The sequence below is a fragment of the Podarcis cretensis genome (genome assembly GCF_951804945.1).
Source record: "Podarcis cretensis genome assembly, chromosome: 2".
Taxonomy (NCBI): domain Eukaryota; kingdom Metazoa; phylum Chordata; class Lepidosauria; order Squamata; family Lacertidae; genus Podarcis; species Podarcis cretensis.
Window position 1 is genome coordinate 119955660 of NC_137171.1, and position 21385 is coordinate 119977044.

General features: G+C 43.5%; 1 protein-coding gene across 2 annotated transcripts in view; it reads right to left on the reverse strand.

The window, feature by feature from the left end:
• The window catches only part of LOC307208277 (uncharacterized protein), a 35354-nt gene that overhangs the window by 9236 nt on the left and 4733 nt on the right, over positions 1 to 21385 (reverse strand). Inside the window, exons 2-3 of one of the 2 annotated variants that reach the window (XM_079962934.1) lie at positions 16401 to 17526; positions 13311 to 15044 (exon numbers count right to left, since the gene is read on the reverse strand). In XM_079962934.1, the coding sequence (XP_079819060.1) occupies positions 14068 to 15044; positions 16401 to 17436 (2013 nt within the window). In that variant the 5' untranslated portion in view covers positions 17437 to 17526 and the 3' untranslated portion in view covers positions 13311 to 14067. Of the gene's footprint in view, positions 1 to 6810; positions 7739 to 13310; positions 15045 to 16400; positions 17527 to 21385 lie in introns of those variants that run through there. The other variant, XM_079962935.1, reaches the window with a different exon arrangement.

A 21385-nucleotide genomic window follows, 5' to 3' on the forward strand; every position in this document is an offset into this window, starting at 1 on the left:
GAATCATAGAATCATAGAATCATAGAGTTGGAAGAGACCACAAGGGCCATTGAGTCCAACCCCCTGCCAAGCAGGAAACACCATCAGAGCACTCCTGACATATGGTTGTCAAGCCTCTGCTTAAAGACCTCCAAAGAAGGAGACTCCACCACACTCCTTGGCAGCAAATTCCACTGTCAAACAGCTCTTACTGTCAGGAAGTTCTTCCTAATGTTTAGGTGGAATCTTCTTTCTTGTAGTTTGGAACCATTGCTCCGTGTCCGCTTCTCTGGAGCAGCAGAAAACAACCTTTCTCCCTCCTCTATGTGACATCCTTTTATATATTTGAACATGGCTATCATATCACCCCTTAACCTCCTCTTCTCCAGGCTAAACATGCCCAGCTCCCTTAGCCGTTCTTCATAAGGCATCGCTTCCAGGCCTTTGACCATTTTGGTTGCCCTTCTCTGGACACGTTCTAGTTTGTCAGTGTCCTTCTTGAACTGTGGTGCCCAGAACTGGACACAGTACTCCAGGTGAGGTCTGACCAGAGCAGAATACAGTGGCACTATTACTTCCCTTGATCTAGATGCAATACTCCTATTGATGCAGCCCAGAATTGCATTGGCTGTTTTAGCTGCCGTGTCACACTGTTGGCTCATGTCAAGTTTGTGGTCAACCAAGACTCCTAGATCCTTTTCACATGTACTGCTCTCAAGCCAGGTGTCACCCATCTTGTATTTGTGCCTCTCATTTTTTTTGCCCAAGTGCAATACTTTACATTTCTCCCTATTAAAATTATTCTTGTTTGTTTTGGCCCAGTTCTCTAATCTGTCAAGGTTAGAGAACATAACACCCCTCCCCTCTAAGTTCCAGTCCTGCCAGGGAGTTCACATTCATAGTTCTCAAGGTACGCCAGCAGCCTACGTGTGCGTTGCGGATATGGCGGATGGCGTTCTGCACTGTGAAGGTTTGGAATTCTCCTGACGTAAATGCAGTCCCGTTGCCTGAGACGAGAGTGTCAGGGAGCCCGTGGGTTGCAAACAGCCTGCGTAGTACCCGGATGGCTGCGGACGTAGAAGTGGACGGTACCAGTGAGGCATCTAATCATAAGTCTGCATTTTTATTAAGGCTTGATCAGGGCCTGTATTTTAAAATGAGCTTAAAGATCTTCAAATGTTTCATGCCAGGCAGAAGAGCAGCTGCCTAAGAACCTTGGCAAAATGTTTTTCCTCCTAGACAAGGGGCTCCCCTGATTTATAGCAGAAAACAATTCTCAAAGTCGTAAAAAGGGAATTACAGGCTGACAGCCAAGGTTACACTGACCCTACATATTACAGAAGATAAAAAAGCAGAGAAAAACATAATTAAGAGTGGGTAAATAGTAAAATAAAACCATGTGCCTCCCATTAAACTTGAGCCATATTTTCCTAAGGTTCAAAGGTCAAGAGCAGTGAAAAAGGCAACTGGCTTGGCTGGAGAAGATAGGTTTTCTTTCTTTCTATTTTTGAGGCTGGAAACTGTTCCTTACTTTGAAAAGGTTTATTCTTCTAAAAGGTTATTTATGTTATGTATTAAATATATTGGCTTAAATGTAATTATGCAAAGGAATTAGAAGCTAAGAAATGTTAAATCCTTATGCTAGATTCTTATTTCATATAGTTGGAAGAGATCACAGGGGCCATCAGCCACCAGCCCAGCCCCCCTGCCAAGCAGGAAACATCATTAGAGCACTGGTTGTCAGGCCTTTGTTTAAAAGACCTTCAAGAGAAGGAGATCTTTCAATGATGATCCTTGACATCTGTTTAAGATAAAAATTTAAGATTAACCATCTGTTTTGGAGGGCAATAGGGCGAGGTGAGCTGGTAATTAAGGTTCCTTGTTGAGACACATGTAAGATATATTACTACTTATTTGTCATTTATAGATAGAAGAATATATAGCTTTTTGATTCCCATAAAAGGACAGAAGGAAATGGGTGTATCTTTTGTGATTGGTTCTAGCAAACAGCCAATAGGAATTTCAACCAGGCTGATTGGACAGAGGCAGCCACAGGAGGAGCAAGGGGGCTGGATTAAGGAAATATAAGTGCTGGCCAGAATGGCAAGAGGCCAGGCCAGAGCTTGGTAACCATATACCACTGTGCCTCATATTTATTTGTCTGACAAATAAATTATTATTTTAATTTCTCTATTGCTGCGTTGAATATTTCATTCCAGCTAAGCGTTAACCACAAGCAGGGTGCTACACCAGTGCGACTTCCAGCCATTTGGTGTAGGAGTTCACCATTATGAAGAATGTTTTCCCCTGAAAGGGGCCAGTGAAGTCCACATGCAGGCGTGACCATGGTGCTCGGGCGGACTCCCAGGACTGGACTGGGGCCCTTGGGGGATCTGGGCGGGATCAACATAGGGTGTGGTCCTGATGCATTTATTTACTTGTGCCATGCTGATGCTGCATGCCAACAGGCGGAGCGTGTGGTAGGTGTGTCCAAGGCGCATGGCATGCATCATGTGCCAACAGTGAGCACTGCTAGGGCTGCAGTGTCCCCTCTCTTAGTTTCATTCCTGTGCTGATCATTTTGAGCTACCTCCCATGAGCTACCTATGATTTAACTAAACGCTTTCTTCCTGCTCACTAGCTGCTAGTTTATGGTTAGGTAGGCACAGTGGTGGAGGAGGGGGGTGGGGTGGGCGCGCACCACCCCAGGTGCCATGTTTGAGGGGAACGACCAGAAGGCACTCTGCAGGGTGCTCGCCCAGCTGCCTTTGGCTGTGGTGGTGCAAGCCGAGATCGCACCGCTGCAGCCGTGTGCAGAGGATCCCGCCAGTGTCCTTCCTGTGCTCAAGTGCTGCTGGGGGCAAACTGCTACGTGTGGCGTCTCTCCGTACAGGGCATACACAGCATCTCTCTGTACAGGGCATGTGCGCAGTGTCCCGCATGTGCCGTACATAGCGGTTTGCCACCGGCGCTGCTCAAGCGCCGTACGGATGGTGGTGGGATCCTTCTGCCATCGCTACAGCTGCAAGCGGAGGATCCTGCCACCATCCATAAGGTGCTCAAGCGCAAGCGGTGGCCAACCGCTACGTACAGCACAAGCGTGGCTCCACTCGCCTGTGCTATACATAGCGATGGCACGCATGTGTCGCTGGCGATATGCCCCACCCCAGTTACCGGTTAGCCTTCCTTCATCACTGGGAAGCCATGGCTTGGGGAATACAGATTGGCCCACAGGCCAGAGGTTGTGTAGCAATGTGCAATGAGAAAAGTCGTACCAAAAACCCCAAACTAACAATTTAATAAATGCTGCAGCAGCATATTTAAAACTGCAACCTTGACGGGAGGCAAGAGTAATAAAAAGAGAAGCAAAAGGAATGAAAAACATACAAAATTTATTGATGAATAGAACAAACACATTAAAATACTTATTGAAGCAAGTCCCAAATGAAACATGCATTTAAAAAGAAGTACCATGACAGGAAAAATACACTGAAGTAGAAGAATGGAGAAAGAGAAGCATTTGCAACATTTCTCTGCCTCTCAATTGCTGTCTTGTGCCAATTAAACTGACGTGAAATGAGTGTATTAACATAAAAGCTTTCCCCACATTTGTGGGTTATTCAGTGGGAGTTGTCTTGTGCTGATTAATTGTATATTTAAAAAAGAGTCTTGCTGCAGCCTAGGAAGCTCTGCGATATCTCCTATTTATGCTTCAGTTGATGTAACCAAGGCTTCCGCAGGAACACTTGGAACATACGAAACATTTCTTTTCAGGGCGCATTACATTATGCTCAACAAGACTTGGTTCAGAAGCATGGCTCAGGTCAAAATCTGGCTCTTATCCTCCATGAATTCTCTGATGTTCCCTAAGGGAGGTGGTGCACCTGAAGCTCTCTCCGCATTCTGAGCATTTGTGAGGTCCTTCTTCAATGTGCATCCTGTTATGTTTAATGAGATCAAATGGAGAAGTAAAGTCCTTGTGGCAGTTTGAGCATTTGTATGTTTTCTCAACTTCATGGGTTCTCTGGTGTGCGCTGAGCTGCGTGCTGAACTGGAAGCCCTGCTCACATTTTGAGCATTTAAAATGCTTCTCTTTCGTGTGGATTAAGCTTCTTTTTTTAAAAAAAAAATGTCACAAGAAATCCACAGCACAAATGGACAACAAAACCTGAGGCAATGAGTTCTCGTCACTAAAAAGACCCAAGAACCCTCTCAAAGCATGGATTATGTGTGTGTATTTGAAGGTTTGTGGAATGTAGCCTCTGGGTGGCTCCAGTGATGCCAAAAAGATGGATGCCGAGACTGAGTTCACATTCACACCACACATTTATAACTGTTGCCATGGCTTCATCCAAAGAATGATGGGAAAATAGTTTGTACTTCATAGATCTACAATTGCCAGCTCCCTTAAGAAATGAAGTTCCCAGGATTCCTTGGGGGGAAGCTTTAAAAGTATTGTGTGGATGCGACCTTCTTAGCATAGTTGATGAAGTTACATGGTTTCCATCCGCTGCGCGTTCTCACCTTCATGAGGTCTCAATTCATTATCTAAACTCTCACTGAGATTTGAACCCTGGTTGGGCGTCTCCTTTGTGTGGTGCTCTTGATGCCTCATGAGGTCTGATTTACGGGTGAAGCTCTTTCCACATTGTTCACAATTGTACAGTTTCTCCCCTATATGAGAAGACCTTGTATGTCTGGAAAGACCTCTGCTCTCACGGAAGCTTTTTGTACACACTGGGCATTTGTAGGGTTTCTCCCTTGTGTGAGTTCTTTGATGTTTAAGGAGATTTGCCTCCTGACTGAAGGCTTTTCTACACTGAGCATTGAAAAGGTTTCTGTGCTGTGTGGGTTCTTTGATGTGTGTCCCCTTGAACTGAAACATTGACTGCACTTGGAACATGCATAGACTTTGTTCCATCTGTGTATGATTTTCTTATGTCTAGTAAGGACTGACCTGCTGCTGAAACATTTTCTGTACCCTGAGCATTAATAAGGTTTCTCTGCTTTCTGTGGTATTCTTTATGTTTGGTAAGATATGACCACTTAGTATAGTTTCCCCCGCAAGCTGAACATTTATACCTTTTTTTGTGAATTATTTGTTGACTAAGAAGATTTGAGCTCTTACTAAAGCTTTTTCTACCCAGTAATAACTTAAAAGGTGTCTTCCTCCTGTGAAATTTTAGATATTTAGTAAGGTTTGATTTCTGACTGACACACTTACATTCACGGGGTTTCTGCCCTTTATGAATCCTCTGATGTCTAGTAAGGTTTGACATCTTAGCAAAACATTTATTACAGACTGAACATTAGAAAGGTTTCTGCCCTGTGTGAGTTCTTTTATGTTTAGTAAGGCTTGAGCTGTCAGTGAAGCTTTTCTCACACTCTGAACATTTGAAAGGTTTCTCCCCTGTGTGAGTTCTTTCATGTACTTTAAGGTTTGAGATATGTGCGAAATGTTTCCCACACACAGAACATTTGTAGGGCTTCTCCCCTGTGTGGGTTCTTTTATGTACTGTAAGGTATGAGCTGTCAGTGAAGCTTTTATCGCACTCCAAACATTTGTAAGGCTTCTCCCCTGTGTGAGTTCTTTTATGTACTGCAAGGTGGAAGTTGTGTGCGAAAGATTTATCGCACTTCGAACATTTGTAAGGCTTCTCCCCTGTGTGAGTTCTTGTATGTCTAGTAAGGTTTGAGTGGTCAGTGAAGCTTTTCTCACATTTTGAACATTTGAAAGGTTTCTCCCCTGTGTGGATTCTTTCATGTACTTTAAGTTTCCATTTCGTGCGGAAGCTCGTTCCACAGTCTGCACATTTATGAGGTTTCTGTCCTGTATGAATCTTCTGATGGGCAGCAAACAGCTTCTGATTCCTGAAGCTCCTTCCACACTCCAAACAAGTAAATCGCTTCACCTCTGTAGGGCATGTGGGGCTGTTTCCATTGTTCCTGCTCCCACTGCTAATTCCTCCAGACTCTGCGCTTTGAATTGTTTTCTCCTCTGTGAATGCTTTCAAAGCATCTCTGTTTTCTGGCTGTTCTCCTTGCACAGTGAAGAGGCTACTATGAGGAACAATGGATTCAGCTGTCTTCCGTTCTTTGTGGCTTCTCTTTCCCCTCCTTGGTCCATCCTGACTCAGGTAGTTCTGCTTCACCATCTCATCCTGTGCTTTCCCCAAAGATTTCCTTCTGTTCTGTCTCCATTGCACAAGACCTGCAGGATAAGAGAGAAGGAAATCATGGATGTCAGAGAGAGATGGAAACAGGAAGATTCAATCTAATATGTTTTGTAATTTTGTTACACTTTTTAGGTAACTGCTGTCTAAGCGGGCAATGATTTTCCATCATGGGTGACCTTTCTTTCCACTCTGCTCAATAGCCTTAGTCTGGTTTTCCATTCTGTCAGATTCACCAGCAAGTTCCTACCTGTAGAGATCCTATTCTTTAGAGCAAATATTATCTCAGTCTCCAGGTAGAAGCTTAAATTGGCTTTAGGAAGCATAGCTATATTATTTGTCCATCATTAGGTTAGATCAAAATTTCTAATTCTTGATGCATTGAACCTTCTCTAATGCTCAAGAGCAGACAATACAGCAAAAGTAGCAGACTATGAACATAGGGAAAGTAGTTGTAAACAACAAACAAAACAATTTCTTCACAAGATTGGGTTCTATGTCTGTCCATTACTTTTAGTGGGTCTACTGTAAGTTGCTGTAGCATGGGATGACCTCAAAAATAGCCTTGTGTTCTTGTCATTAAGACCTGGAGCTAAGAAGCAATTCTGCCTGGGACCTCCCTCCCCAATATGCATTACCCAGGAGTCCCATTACTTACCAGTATCCATACCTCTCTGAGCTGTGGCTTCACTGGGGGCTGTTCCTTGAAAAATGGGCACAATGCAGATGTCTTGTCCCTTAGCAGCATCAACAACAGTCTGGAATGGAGGTTCACTGTGGACTCTGGAATCTAGTTTGCTGTGAACGGGACTCTCCACTGAGAGGGTTTCCTGCAAACACGCTTTTCTCTCACAGATGTTGGGGTTCTGCCAGATGTTTTCCTCACCCACAATGCACACGTCCTGCTCCTTAGCAGTGCCAGGAATTGTCTGTACTGTGATTTCCCAGGGGGATCTGCAACTTCCTCCATGAAGAAGGGGTACCTCCGCCTCCTCCTCCTCAACTTGGTGGGCTTCCTGCTGACCCTCAGTTCTCTTATGGATGATGGGCTTTGGCCTGATGGGTTCCCCATAGACAATGCACAGGTCTGGCTCCCTAGAAATATCAAGCATCATCATCCTGGTTGTGGCATCAACAACAGTCTGGGCTGGCGTTTTACTTGGGACACCGGAGTCTCCTTTGCTATGAACTGGACCCTTCCCTGAGCTGATTTTCTGCAAACACGTCCTTCTCACGCAGGTGTTGGAGTACTGCCAGATGTTTTCCTCACCCACAATGCACACATCCTGCTCCTTAGTAGCACCAGGAATCGTCTGTACTGTGATTTTCCAGGAGGCTCTGGAACTTCCTCCATGAAAAAGGGGTTCATCCTCCTCCTCAACTGGGTGGGCTTCCTGCTGACCCTCCCTTCTCTTATGGATGATGAGCTTTGGCCTGAAGGGTTCCCCATAGACAATGCACAGGTCTGGCTCCTTGCAAGTATCAAACATCATCATCCTGGCTGTGGTCCAACTGGGCTCCTTGCAACCTTCTTCTTAGCCACGGGCGCCTTCTGCTTCATCCACTGGTTGCCGCTTTCTCTTTGCCTGTTTGAGAAAAAGATTGTTTGAAATAAGGCATCTTGAGAAACAGGAGATGCAGAGAATTAGAAACATAAGAAGTATCCTGTTCAGCTCAGCCTTCTAAGGATACATTGTGTGCCCCATATGCACACTAGACACTCTCCATCTTACTGCTTTAGGAAAATAGCTCACAAATGAATCTTTTCCTTCATGTTCGTCACGAACACAAGAGAATAGTAACTTTGGCCACTTAGCTCCGTACTGTCTACACTGACTGGCAGCAGCTCTCCAGGGTTTCATACAGGAAGCCTCTCCCAAGCCCTATGTGCAGATGCCAGGGATTAAAGCTGCCACCTTCTGCAATGCAAGGCAGGCACTCTACCACTGAGCTGCCTTCCTTCCTCCTAAGACTCTTTTGATCTTTGCTCCAGGAAATGTAGCAACCTCCACCTGCAGAAGCCCTAATACACATCCTGTCCCTCTTTTCCTTTCTGTTGTGGACTCTGGGCTGCAGCTCCGCCTTAAACAAGCTCCCCCTTAGTGAAAAATGTATATATAAGAGAGACAAAGAATTACAGGGATAAAGTGTGCCGAAAAAGAATATAAGGTTAAAGCCTTCGCCGACGATATAGTCTTGACAGTACAGGAACCTTTAACTTTGACAGTGGAAGCATTAAAAGAAATTGAAGAATTTGGAATGTTGGCAGAATTGAAAATTCATAAGGGTAAAACAAAAATGATGGTGAAAAACATGAACGTGGAACAAATAGATCACCTGCAAAGTAAAACGGAAATAACACTGGTAAAGAAAATAAAATATTTGGGGGTCTGGCTCTCCCCAAAAAAAAACAAACCTATTCAAGGACAATTATAAAACAACATGGAAAGAAATCCAGACAAATTTGGAAATATGGGACAGATTGAAAGTGTCCTTCTGGGGAAGGATAGCAGCTGTCAAGATGAGTGTCTTACCTAAGATGCTTTTTTTAATTCCAAACTGTGCCTATTGTTGCCGGATTAGGTCAATTCAATGTGTGGCAAAAAATGATTTCTAGGTTTGTATGGCAAGGGAAGAAACCTAGAATAAAGTTTAAACTTCTGATGGATAAAAAGGAAAGAGGAGGCTTCTCGTTACCGGATCTTAAAATATATTATGAAGCCGCTTCTATAACATGGTTAAAAGAGTGGCTTAGTTCGAAGAACACAGACATATTAGATCTAGAGGGGTTTGGAAATAGATACAGGTCTTTGGTATGACAAGGATGGAGAACACCGAGACTTTCTAGATCATATTATAAAAAGATTATTGTATGAAGTTTGGAAGAGATATAAAGAGTGGTTTGAAAGGAAAACACCATGGTGGCTGTCACCCCAAGAAGCCTTCTCAGTGAAAAAATTAAATATGAAAGGAGAATGGCTAACGTACAGAGACATATTGATAGAAGAAAATAATGTAATGAAGATCAGGCCTTACGAGGAACTAAAAGATAAATTATCAAGTTGGATGGAGTATCACCAAATGAATGACATTTTCTCAAAAGATAAAAAAGCAAGAGGTTTCGAACAAACCAAATCAATATTAGAAACTGCAGTATTACAAAACAACACAAAAATATTGTCAAAGGTCTGTGAGTTTTTATTAGAATGGTGCAGAAAAGATGAAGAAATGAAGAGTGTCAAGATTAAATGGGCAATGGATGTTGGCCGTAGCATTGAATATGAGAAGTGGATAAGACTATGGAACACTGGGCTAAAATTCACAGCATGTACTTTGTTAAAAGAAAACCTGTTAAAAATGATGTACAGATGGTATCTCACTCCAACTAAACTGTTAAGGATGTACAAAACAGGAAACAAGAATTGCTGGAAATGTGGGGTGAAAAAGGTAATTTATTTCACATGCAGTGGTCATGTGATAGGTAAAAACATACTGGGAAAATATATACAATGAGCTAAAGAAGGTCTTTAGATACACGTTTTTGAAAAACCCAGAGGCATTCTTGTTAGGAATAGTAGGAGAAGATCTGGTTAAGAATGACCAGAAACTGTTTTTATATGCAACAATATTGGAAACAGAAGCAATTACCAACAGTAGAAGAATGGAGACAGAAGGTAATGGAATATGCAGAAATAGCCAAACTAACAGGGAAAATTCGACAACAGGGTGAGGAAACATTTCAAAAAGAATCGGAAAAATTTATGTTGTATAAAGGAAAGAAAAGATGAAATAGTAAAACTAGTAGAATTGGAAACAAACCTCATAATGGGAAAGATTAAGAAAAGTGATGGATAATGAAAATAAGAAGAAGCAAAATGTATAAGGAAAGTAATATAACTAACAGTAGTGGTAAATTACAGACAACAAGAATTGTATAAACCTGAGGACTTATTTGTTTATAGATACACTATGCTCAAATATGGAAAATGATAATATATAAAATGGAAGAAAATAATGCGATAAAATTATATGTGATATAAAACACCCGAAGAAAGAAGGAGGCAAGTCAGCTATGAAGAGCAAGTATAAATGTAAAATGTAATACAATATGTGTATGTGGAGTATCTAATTGAAATCTAATAAAAACACAAAAGGCAAGAGGCTGCCTTCCGGACCCCACCCCATCTCAACCTCCCAGGGGAAGAAATCTCTCTCTTTCACCCTTCCTTGCTACCCACATTCCTCCTCCTGCACAATGAGAAATCCCTTGCTTTCACTTTCTCATTCTTCCAAAGGGCTGTCATCCTTTGACTCACCCAGGTCTCCTTAGGGCTAAGGAAGGAACATCTACACTTGCAGCCCAGAGCAGCAGCCCCTTGTGAGATCAAGTCTGCATTTCAAATGCCACAAAAAGAAAGAGGGGGAAAACAGGGACCCCCAGTTCAGAAATTTCTACCCAATCTCAGTATATCTTCTCTTGAGTTCTTGGTAGGCTCCAGCTCACCCATTCTGGTAGACACTGGTGAATTCACAGACTTTCCTTCATCATCTCAAGCTCCTTCACTGTCCCACTTGCGTGTTTGCTCAGCTAAATGGGACCAGGTGTTAATCGTTTATGTGGGAAGTGCAAAGCCTGCTGGGAATTGGAGTCCACAGAAAAACAAACTGTGGCAGGGCGGAAGCGTGATCTGAAAGGAGGAATTAAACAGCAGAGAGAGAAAAAGACAGAAATGCCCTCTTTTTTCCCTCTTGCACTTTGATTTATAGCTTTCTTCCTTTGTTTTTAAATTTTGGCTTGGTTTCACATACAGTGGTGCCCCGCAAGACGAACGCCTCGCAAGACGGAAAACCCACTAGACGAAAGGGTTTTCCGTTTCGGAGGTGCTTCGCAAAACAAATTTCCTATGGGCTTGCTTCACAAGACGAAAATGTCTTGCGAGTTCCTGCGGTTTTTTTTCCCTTTCCCCCCTTTTTCTAAGCCGCTAAGCCGCTTATCTGCTTATCCGCTAAGCCTATAAGCCGCTAAAAGCCGCTAAAAGCTGCTAAAAGCCGCTAATAGCGCTAATCCGCTAAGCCGTCAATGGGCTTGCTTCGCAAGACGAAAAAACCGCAAGACGAAGAGACTCGCGGAACGGATTAATTTCGTCTTGTGAGGCACCACTGGATTTTCAACATAATAACATCAACTTTTGTGGGTTTTTTTTTTTTTAAGACTCCTCCTCCTCCTCCTCCTCCTCCTCCGTGTGCCTCTGACACGAAAGGCCTGGAGCCTCGCGACCTGAGAACAGGCCTTTTCTGAGGTGCCTCCTCCCTCCTGGAACGCTCTTCCCTGGAATGGTACCTTCCTTCCTTATTTCCAGGCACCAGCCGTTCAGCCAATGAGTGAATGCAGAGCTGTGAGCGATTTGTGAGTGGTTTAGATACCAGGCAACAGGAATCAGAGTCCTCAAAAGCTGCTTCTCCCTTCCTTTGAGTGTACTTATTCTGAGTCTTGGGCCTTTAACAGCTGTGTAGCAGGCAGAATTTCAACAGGTCAAGCTATTTCTCAAGGGGAAATATAACTTTAGTGAAGCTTCACATTCTGTCTGTCACAGTTTCAGTTACAGGTGCAACCACTGATTTATGGTTGATAAAGTCTTCATATATATACAGAGGACCAAGTCTTACTGAATAAAATCCAGTTTGGCTTCTGCAATTCACCAATCTTTTAGGGTTCTTTGAGCATCTAGGGCAAAGTGGTTTAACCATCAGTTCTGTAGCACCCTGCTTGTGGTTAACGCTTAGCTGGAATGAAATATTCAATGCAGCAATAGAGAAATTAAAATAATAATTTATTTGTCAGACAAATAAATGAGAGGCACAGTGGTATATGGTTACCAAGCTCTGGCCTGGCCTCCTGCCATTCTGGCCAGCACTTATATTTCCTTAACCCAGCCCCCTTGCTCCTCCTTTGGCTGCCTCTGTCCAATCAGCCTGGTTGAAATTCCTATTGGCTGTTTGTTAGAACCAATCACAAAAGATACAACCATTTCCTATTGCCTTTTATGGGAAATAAAAGCTATATTTATAATTGGCAAACAAGTAGCCATTAACCTCTACAAGGCACCTTAATTACCAAATCACCTTTGCCCCCTTAATTCTAAAATAGAGCAGATGGCTAAAACAGATGGTGGCTAATTCTATTTTAAACAGGTATCAAAGATCTTTTGTACGCATCATCAATGAAAGATCTCCTTCATTGGAGGTTCCTTTAAACAAAAACCTGACAACCATCTGTCTAGAGTGCTCTGATGGTGCTTTCCTGCCCGACAGGGGGGCTGGGCTGATGGCTGACTTAATTTCAGGATAGTTACAACTCTTACAACTATATGAAATAAGAATCCAACATTTCTTAAATCCTTTGCATAATTACATTTAAGCCAATATATTTAATACATAACATATATAATTTTTTTTATAAGCAAAGACGTTTTCAAAGTAAGAAAAAACTTAAAAACACTTTCTTTCCCTATTTCCATTAGCTCTTGCCCTTAGGAAAATGTGGCTCAAGTCTCTAATGGGAGGCACAATAATTCTTACTATTTACCAACTTAATTGTAGCTTAATTGTACTCTGCAACATGCAAGGTCAGTGACCTCGCTCTCAGCCTTTTATGACCGCAATAAACCAGAGGGCCTCTCTGGCCAAGAGGATGAACATCTGCCAAAATCTTAGCCAGCCTAGTTCCTGCCTGGCATGAAACATTTGTGAATTTGAACTCATTTTTAAGATACAACCTTGATCAAAAAATATAAGCTTGATAAAAATGCAGGCTTATGATTAGATGCCTCAGTTCCTCTCCCCCAGTAATGCTGGAAACTGTAGCTCTGTGAGGAGAATAGCAGGTCTTCCCTAACCCATCTCAGCACTCTTAACAGCCTTCAGCTCCCAGAATTCCTTGGGGGAAGCCATGACTGTTTAAAGCAGTATCACACTGCTTTCACTGCATGGGAAACCCAGCAATATAGGCAGGGTATAAATAATAAATTATTATTAATATTATTATTAATTATAATTATGGTGTGAATGTGTGCTAAGTGTGCTGGAAACTGCAACCTAAATTGGAAAGCTGCATCCATTTTTGTTGAGGAGCCAGAGAAAACAGAAGAGTACAAAATGTAATATTTATACAACTTTATTATTCAGGATTGGTAGTCTCTAAACAAGTCTAAAAAGCAGAAGCAGCTACTGTGCCAATTTTACATTTCCAACAGGGAAGCCTCTGAAGCCTTCAACCTTCCCTTCCTTCCTTGGGTCAATCATTCTCTTTGGTTTCAAAAGCCTAAAGAATCACGTAGATTATCCCCAACATGGTTAATTCAGCCGGATGAATTTATTGGGGAGAAATTCCCAGTGTCAAGAGAGAAAGGTGCTGGTTGACTTTGCTCTGGCCAAGGAAAGAGCTGAGTTTTCTCTAGATTCTCCCAAGAGCAATTTTCATAGCATAACGTATTAAAATGAAGGCACTTTATTATATGTAAAAAAACTTTTCAACTATCACATGGAATCCACACAAACAATAAACAACAACCCAGTTGAGGCAATGAGTTTTAGTCACTTAAAAGACTCAAGAACCTGCCCAAAGCATGTATTATGTGTGTGTATTGGGAGGTTCAGGGGGGGACGTGGCCTCTGGGTGGCTCCTGCGACGCCCAAACGATGGACACCGAGGCTGAGGTCACATTCGCACCACCCCTTTAAAGCACATTTATAGCTTTTCTATGGTTTGTTAAAAGAATTCTGGAAACAGTAGTTTGTACTTCATAGACCTACAGTTGCCAGCTCCCTTAAGAACTGAAGTTCCCAGGATTCCTTGGGGAAGCTTTAAAAGTATTGTGTGGATGCGACCTTCTTACCATAGTTGAAGTTACATGGTTTAAATCTGCTGTGTGTTCTCACCTACATAAGGTCTCAATTCATCATCTAAACTCTGACTGAGATTTGAACCCTGGTTGGGCGTCTCCCTTGTGTGGTGCTTTTGATGCCTCTTGAGGTTTGATTTACGGGTGAAGCTCTTTCCACATATTGAGCATTCATGGGGTCTCTGCCCTTTGTGAATGCTCTGATGACTAGTAAGGTTTGACATCTTAGCAAAACATTTATTACAGACTGAACATTTGAAAGGTTTCTCCCCTGTGTGAGTTCTCTTATGTACTGTAAGGTATGAGCTGTATGCGAAACTTTTCCCACACTGAGAACATTTGTAGGGCTTCTTCTTTGTGTGAGTTCTTTGATGTGCATTAAGGTATGAGCTGCGTGCGAAACGTTTCCCACACACAGAACATTTGTAGGGCTTCACCCCTGTGTGAATTATTTGATGTGCATTAAGGTTTGATCTCACATTAAAGCTTTTCTCGCACACTGTACATTTGAAAGGCTTCTCCCCTGTGTGGGTTCTTTTATGTACTTTAAGGTTCCAATTATTGCGGAAGCTCTTTCCACAGTCTGCACATTTATGTGATTTCTGTCCTGTGTGAATCTTCTGATGGGCAGCAAACTGCTTCTGATTCCTGAAGCTCCTTCCACACTCCAAACAAGTAAATCGCTTCACCTCTGTAGGGCATGTGGGGCTGTTTCCATTGTTTCTGCTCCAACTGCTTATTTCTCCAGATTCTGCCATTTGAATTGTTTTCTCCTTTGTGGATGTTCTCAAAGCATCTCTGTTTTCTGGTTGTTCTCCTTGCTCAGTGAAGAAGCTACTTTGAGGAACGATGGATTTGTCTGTCTTCCGTTTTCTGTGGCTTCTCTTTTCCCTCCTTGGTCCATCGTGACTCAGGAGGTTCTGCTCCACCATCTCATCCTGTGCTTTTTTCGAAGATTTCCTTCTGTTCTCTCTCCATTGCACAACACCTGCTGGATAATGAGAGAAGGAAAACATGGATGTCATAGAGAGATGGAAACAGAGTGATTCAATCTAATATATTTCGTATTTTGTTACACTTTTGGGGCCATTGCTGCCAAAGCGGGCAATGTTTTTCCATCATGGGTGACCTTTCTTTCCACTCTGCTCAATATCCTGAGTCTGGTTTTGCCATTGCGTCAGATTCACCAGCAAGTTCCTAATCTTGAGAGCAAATATTTTCTCTGTCTGCAGGTGGAAGCTTACATTGGCTTTAGGAAGCATAGCTATATTTTTTGTCCATCATGAGGTTAGATCAAGATTTCCAATTCTTGGCGCTTTGAAACTTTTCTAGTGTTCAAGAGCAGACAATACAACCAATGTAGCAGACTATGAACATAGGGAAAGTAGTTGTGAAGAAATAACAAAAAATCAAAAAGTACCCAGCTAAATTGAAAAATTAGTCCACAAGGCTTACCGTATTTTTCGCTCTATAAGACGCCCTTTCCCCCTCCTAAAAAGTAAGGGGAAGTGTGTGTGCCTCTTATGGAGCGAATGCAGGTGGGAGGCTCCGCTCAGCGCTCCCCTTAAAGAGCCGTGTGGAGCGTGTGTGCGGCTCTTGGGGGCTTTTCCCTGAGGAGGAAAAGCACTGCAATCCCGCTGGCTGTCTTGGCTTCTTGCTTAGCCACGCACAACCTCTCTCGGGCAGAGGCTGTGCGTGGCTACCTCATAAGCCAGGGCTGCACAGTGATCCCACTTGCTGTCCTGGCTTCTGGGATTCAGAGTATTTTTTCTTGTTTTCCTCTTCCAAAAACTAGGTGTGTCTTAAGGTCTGGTGCGTCTTATAGAGCGAAAAATACAGTGTGTGTGTGTGTGTGTGTGTGTACACTGTACAACTCAAGAACAGTACAGTTTCCCCAGCAAACAGTCCTGCTGTTTCCCCAGCAAGCAGAACCTAAATAGAGCTTCAGATTACAGACTCCGCAAACCCAGAAATAGTACAACGGGTTAAGAACTTTGCTTCAGGATGAGAACAGAAATTGCGGAGCGGTGGTGCAGTGGCAGCAGGAGGCCCCATTGGCTAAAGTGGTGCTTCAGGTTAAGAACTGTTTCAGGTTAAGAACGGACCTCTGGAACAAATTAAGTACTTAACCTGTGCTACCACTGTATATAATTTCTTGTTTAAAATTTCTGCACAAGCCACACACACACAAACACACACAACTCAAGAGCAGTATTGTTTCCCCAGCAAAGAGTACCTACAAAGAGTGGGTTCTATGTTCTATGACAGTCAAGGCCTGGAGCTAAGAAGCAATTCTGCCTGGGACCTCCCTCCCCAATATGCATTACCTGGGAGTCCCATTACTTACCATTATCCATATCTCTCTGAGCTGTGGCTTCACTGGGGGCTGTTCCTTGAAAAATGGCCTTCTGACTAACCATTTCCTCGTACCCAACGTGGGAGTCTTGTTCCTTGGTAGCATTAAGAACAGCTTGGAAAGTAGATTCATTGGGGCCTTTCCAATCTCCTCTGCAAGCAACAGGCTTAACTATATCCTCCCGTGGGTGTGTTTCCTCAGGATACCCAATTCTGATATGAATGGTGGGCTTTTGTAGGACACCTTGCTCATACACAGTGCAGATGTCTTGTCCCCTAGCAGCATCGACAACAGTCTGGGCTGGAGGTTCACTGGGGAGCCTGGAGTCTAGTTTGTTGTGAACTGGACCCTCCCCTGAGCTGATTTTCTGCAAACACACTTTTCTCTCACAGATGTTGGGGTTCTGCCAGATGTTTTCCTCACCCACAATGCACACATCCTGCTCCTTAGCAGCACCAGGAATTGTCTGTACTGTGATTTCCCAGGGGGATCTGCAACTTCCTCCATGAAAAAGGGGTTCATCCTCCTCATCAGCTGGGTGGGCTTCCTGCTGACCCTCCCTTCTCTTATGGATGATGGGCTTTTGCCTGATGGGTTCCCCATAGACAATGCACAGGTCTGGCTTCTTGCAAGTATCAAGCATTATCATCCTGGCTGTGGCATCAACAATGGTCTGGGCTGGAGTTTTACTTGGGACACTGGAATCTCCTTTGCTATGAACTGGACCCTCTACTGAGTGGGTTTCCTGCAAACACACCTTTCTCTCACAGGTGTTGGGGTAGTGCCAGATGTTTTCCTCACCTACAATGCACACATCCTGCTCCTTAGCAGCACCAGGAATTGTCTGTACCATGATTTCCCAGGAGGCCCTGCAACTTCCTCCATGAAAAAGGGGTACATCCTCCTCCTCAACTGGGTGGGCTTCCTGCTGACCCTCCCTTCTCTTATGGATGATGGGCTTTTGCCTGATGGGTTCCCCGTAGACAATGCACAGGTCTGGCTCCTTGCAAGTATCAAACATCATCATCCTGGCTGTGGTCCAACTGGTCTCCTTGCAACCTTCTTCTTAGCCTCAGGCGTCTTCTGTTTTGTCTGCTGGCTGCTGCTTTCCCTTAGCCTGTGTAGGAAAGTAGATTGTTTGAAACAAGGCATCTTGAGAAACAGGAAATACAGAAAATTAGAAGCACAGGAGTATCCCTGTATGCACACTGGACACTCTCCTATTACTGGTTTAGGAAAACAGCTCAGAAATGAATCTTTTCCTTCATGATCCTCATGTACACAAGAGAATAGTAACTTTGGCCACTTAGCTCAGTACTGTCTACACTGACAGGCAGCAGCTCCCAGAGTTTCATATGGGAAGCCTCTCCCAAGCCTTCCATGGAGATACTGGGGACTGAACTTGCCACCTTCTGCAATGTTAGGCAGGCACTCTACCATTGAGCTGCGTTCCTTCCCCCTAAGACTCTTTTAATCTTTGCTCCAGGAAATATCGCAACTTCCATCTGCAGAAGCCCTAATACACATCCTGTCCCTCTTTTCCTTTTTGTTGTGTATTCTGGGCTGCAGCTCTGTCTTAAGGAAGATCCCCCTTCTTAGTGAAAAATGTAAATAACGCAAAACACAAAAGGCAAGATGCTGCCTTCCGGACCCCACCCTATCTTAACCTCCCAGGGGAAGAAATCTCTCTCTTTCACCCTTCCTTGCTACCCACATTCCTCCTCCTGCACAATGAGAAATCCCTTGTTTTCACTTTCTCATTCTTCCAAAGGGCTGTCATCCTTTGACTCACCCGGGTCCCCTTAGGGATGCCGCCAAGGGCAGTGTTGTGAGGAGAATCAGAACTTACAGGGTTAAACAGTTCTGTGTGACGTCTCACATTCTGAGGCGTAGTTATGTTCACATATGGGAATCTTTCTTTGTGTGTGAGTTCTCTTTCGGTTTTGACTGAGAGGCGAAAGGATGCCTGCTTTTTCGCCGGGCTAATCAATGATGTTTTTCTACGCATTAAAAGACTGTTGGAGATAAGAGAGAAGCCTGCATTCAGTCTGATTTATTATCCACACACGGCAACAGTTTCCCCGCTGCTGAACTCTGCTAGGACCATGCTATGAGAGCTAAGGGAAGTTTTCGATCGGCACGGACATCCATCTGGCGCAGCAGAAGTGTACTGGGTGCCATTTTTCCTCACAAGTGTTGTGTCCGTGTGATCTGAAGTCTGAAGTGAAACAGACAAAGGAAGATCCCTAATCGTTAATATGGAGAAATCTGTGCTTTCTAAAAGGGACAAAGTGAATAAATGTGAGATTGTAGATAACCACAGAGTGCTTTGTACAAAGCAAAGTAAAAACAACAAAACAAAACTATCAAACCTCACCTGATCCATCACTAATCCTAAAATTGCCGTGGCATTGTTTAAATTCCAGCATATACTAGTGCATTGAAAAGGAATATTGTTGTTGTTGTTGTTGTTTAGTCGTTTAGTCGTGTCCGACTCTTCGTGACCCCATGGACCAGAGAACGCCAGGCACTCCTGTCCTCCACTGCCCCCCGCAGCTTGGTCAGACTCATGCTGGTAACCTCGAAAACACTATCCAACCATCTCGTCCTCTGTCGCCCCCTTCTCCTTGTGCCTTCCATCTTTCCCAACATCAGGGTCTTCTCCAGGGAGTCTTCTCTTCTCATGAGGTGACCAAAGTACTGGAGCCTCAGCTTCACAATCTGTCCTTCCAGTGAGCACTCAGGGCTGATTTCCTTCAGAATGGAGAGGTTTGATCTTCTTGCAGTCCATGGGACTCTCAAGAGTCTCCTCCAGCACCATAATTCAAAAGCATCAATTCTTCGGCGATCAGCCTTCTTTATGGTCCAGCTCTCACTTCCATACATCACTACTGGGAAAACCATAGCTTTAACTATACGGACCTTTGTTGGCAAGGTGATGTCTCTACTTCTCAAGATGCTGTCTAGGCCTGTCATTGCCCTTCTCCCAAGAAGCAGGCGTCTTTTAATTTCGTGGCTGCTGTCACCATCTGCAGTGATCATGGAGACCAAGAAAGTAAAATCTCTCACTGCCTCCATTTCTTCCCCTTCTGTTTGCCAGGAGGTGATGGGACCATTGGCCATGATCTTCTTTTTTTTGATGTTGAGCTTCAGACCATATTTTGCACTCTCCTCTTTCACCCTCAATAAAAGGTTCTTTAATTCCTCCTCACTTTCTGCCATCAAGGTTGTGTCATCTGCATATCTGAGGTTGTTGATATTTCTTCCGGCAATCTTAATTCCGGCTAGGGATTCATCCAGCCCAGCCTTTCGCATGATGAATTCTGCATATAAGTTAAATAAGCAGGGAGACAAAATGCAGCCTTGTCGTACTCCTTTCCCAATTTTGAACCAGTCAGTTGTTCCATATCCAGTTCTAACTGTAGCTTCTTGTCCCACATAGAGATTTCTCAGGAGACAGATGAGGTGATCAGGCACTCCCATTTCTTTAAGAACTTGCCATAGTTTGCCATGGTCGACACAGTCAAAGGCTTTTGCATAGTCAATGAAGCAGAAGTAAATGTCTTTCTGGAACTCTCTAGCTTTCTCCATAATCCAGTGCATGTTTGCAATTTGGTCTCTGGTTCCTCTGCCTCTTCTAAATCCAGCTTGCACTTCTGGGAGTTCTCGGTCCACATACTGCTTGAGCCTTCCTTGTAGAATTTTAAGCATAACCTTGCTAGCGTGAGAAATTAGTGCAATTGTGCGATAGTTGGAGCATTCTTTGGCACTGCCCTTCTTTGGGATTGGGATGTAGACTGATCTTCTCCAATCTTCTGGCCACTGCTGAGTTTTCCAAACTTGCTGGCATATTGAGTGTAGCACCTTAACAGCATCATCTTTTAAAATTTTAAATAGTTCAGCTGGAATACCATCACTTCCACTGGCCTTGTTATTTGCAGTGCTTTCTAAGGCCCATTTGACTTCACTCTCCAGGATGTCTGGCTCAAGGTCAGCAACCACACTACCTGGGGTATATGAGACATCCGTTTCTTTCTGGTATAATTCCTCTGTGTATTCTTGCCACCTCTTCTTGATGTCTTCTGCTTCTGTTAGGTCCTTTCCACTTTTGTCCTTTATTATGGAAATCTTTGTACGAAATGTTCCTTTCATATCTCCAATTTTCTTGAACAGATCTCTGGTTCTTCCCATTCTATTGCTTTCCTCTATTTCTTTGCATTGCTTGTTTAAGAAGGTCTTCTTGTCTCTCCTTGCTATTCTTTGGAAATCTGCATTCAATTTCCTGTATGTTTCACGATCTCCCTTGCATTTTGCTTGCCTTCTCTCCCCCGCTATTTGTAAGGCCTCATTGGACAGCCACTTTGCTTTCTTGCATTTCCTTTTCATTGTTATGGTTTTAGTTGCTGCCTCCTGTATAATGTTACGAGCCTCCATCCATAGTTCTTCAGGCACTCTGTCCACCAAATCTAAATCCTTAAACCTGTTCCTCACTTCCACTGTGTATTCATAAGGGATTTGACTTAGATTGTATCTTACCGGCCCAGTGGTTTTTCCTACTTTCTTCAGTTTAAGCTTGAATTTTGCTATAAGAAGCTGATGATCTGAGCCACAGTCAGCTCCAGGTCTTGTTTTTCCTGACTGTATAGAGCTTCTCCATCTTTGGCTGCAGAGAATATAATCAATCTGATTTCGATGCTGCCCATCTGGTGATGTCCATGTGTAGAGTCGTCTCTTGTGTTGTTGGAAAAGCGTGTTTGTGATGACCGGCTTGTTCTCTTGACAGAACTCTATTAGCCTTTGCCCTGCTTCGTTTTGATCTCCAAGGCCAAACTTGCCAGTTGTTCCTTTTATCTCTTGACTCCCTACTTTAGCATTCCAATCCCCTATAATGAGAAGAACATCCTTCTTTGGTGTCACTTCTATAAGGTGTTGTAAGTCTTCATAGAATTGGTCAATTTCAGTTTCTTCAGCACCAG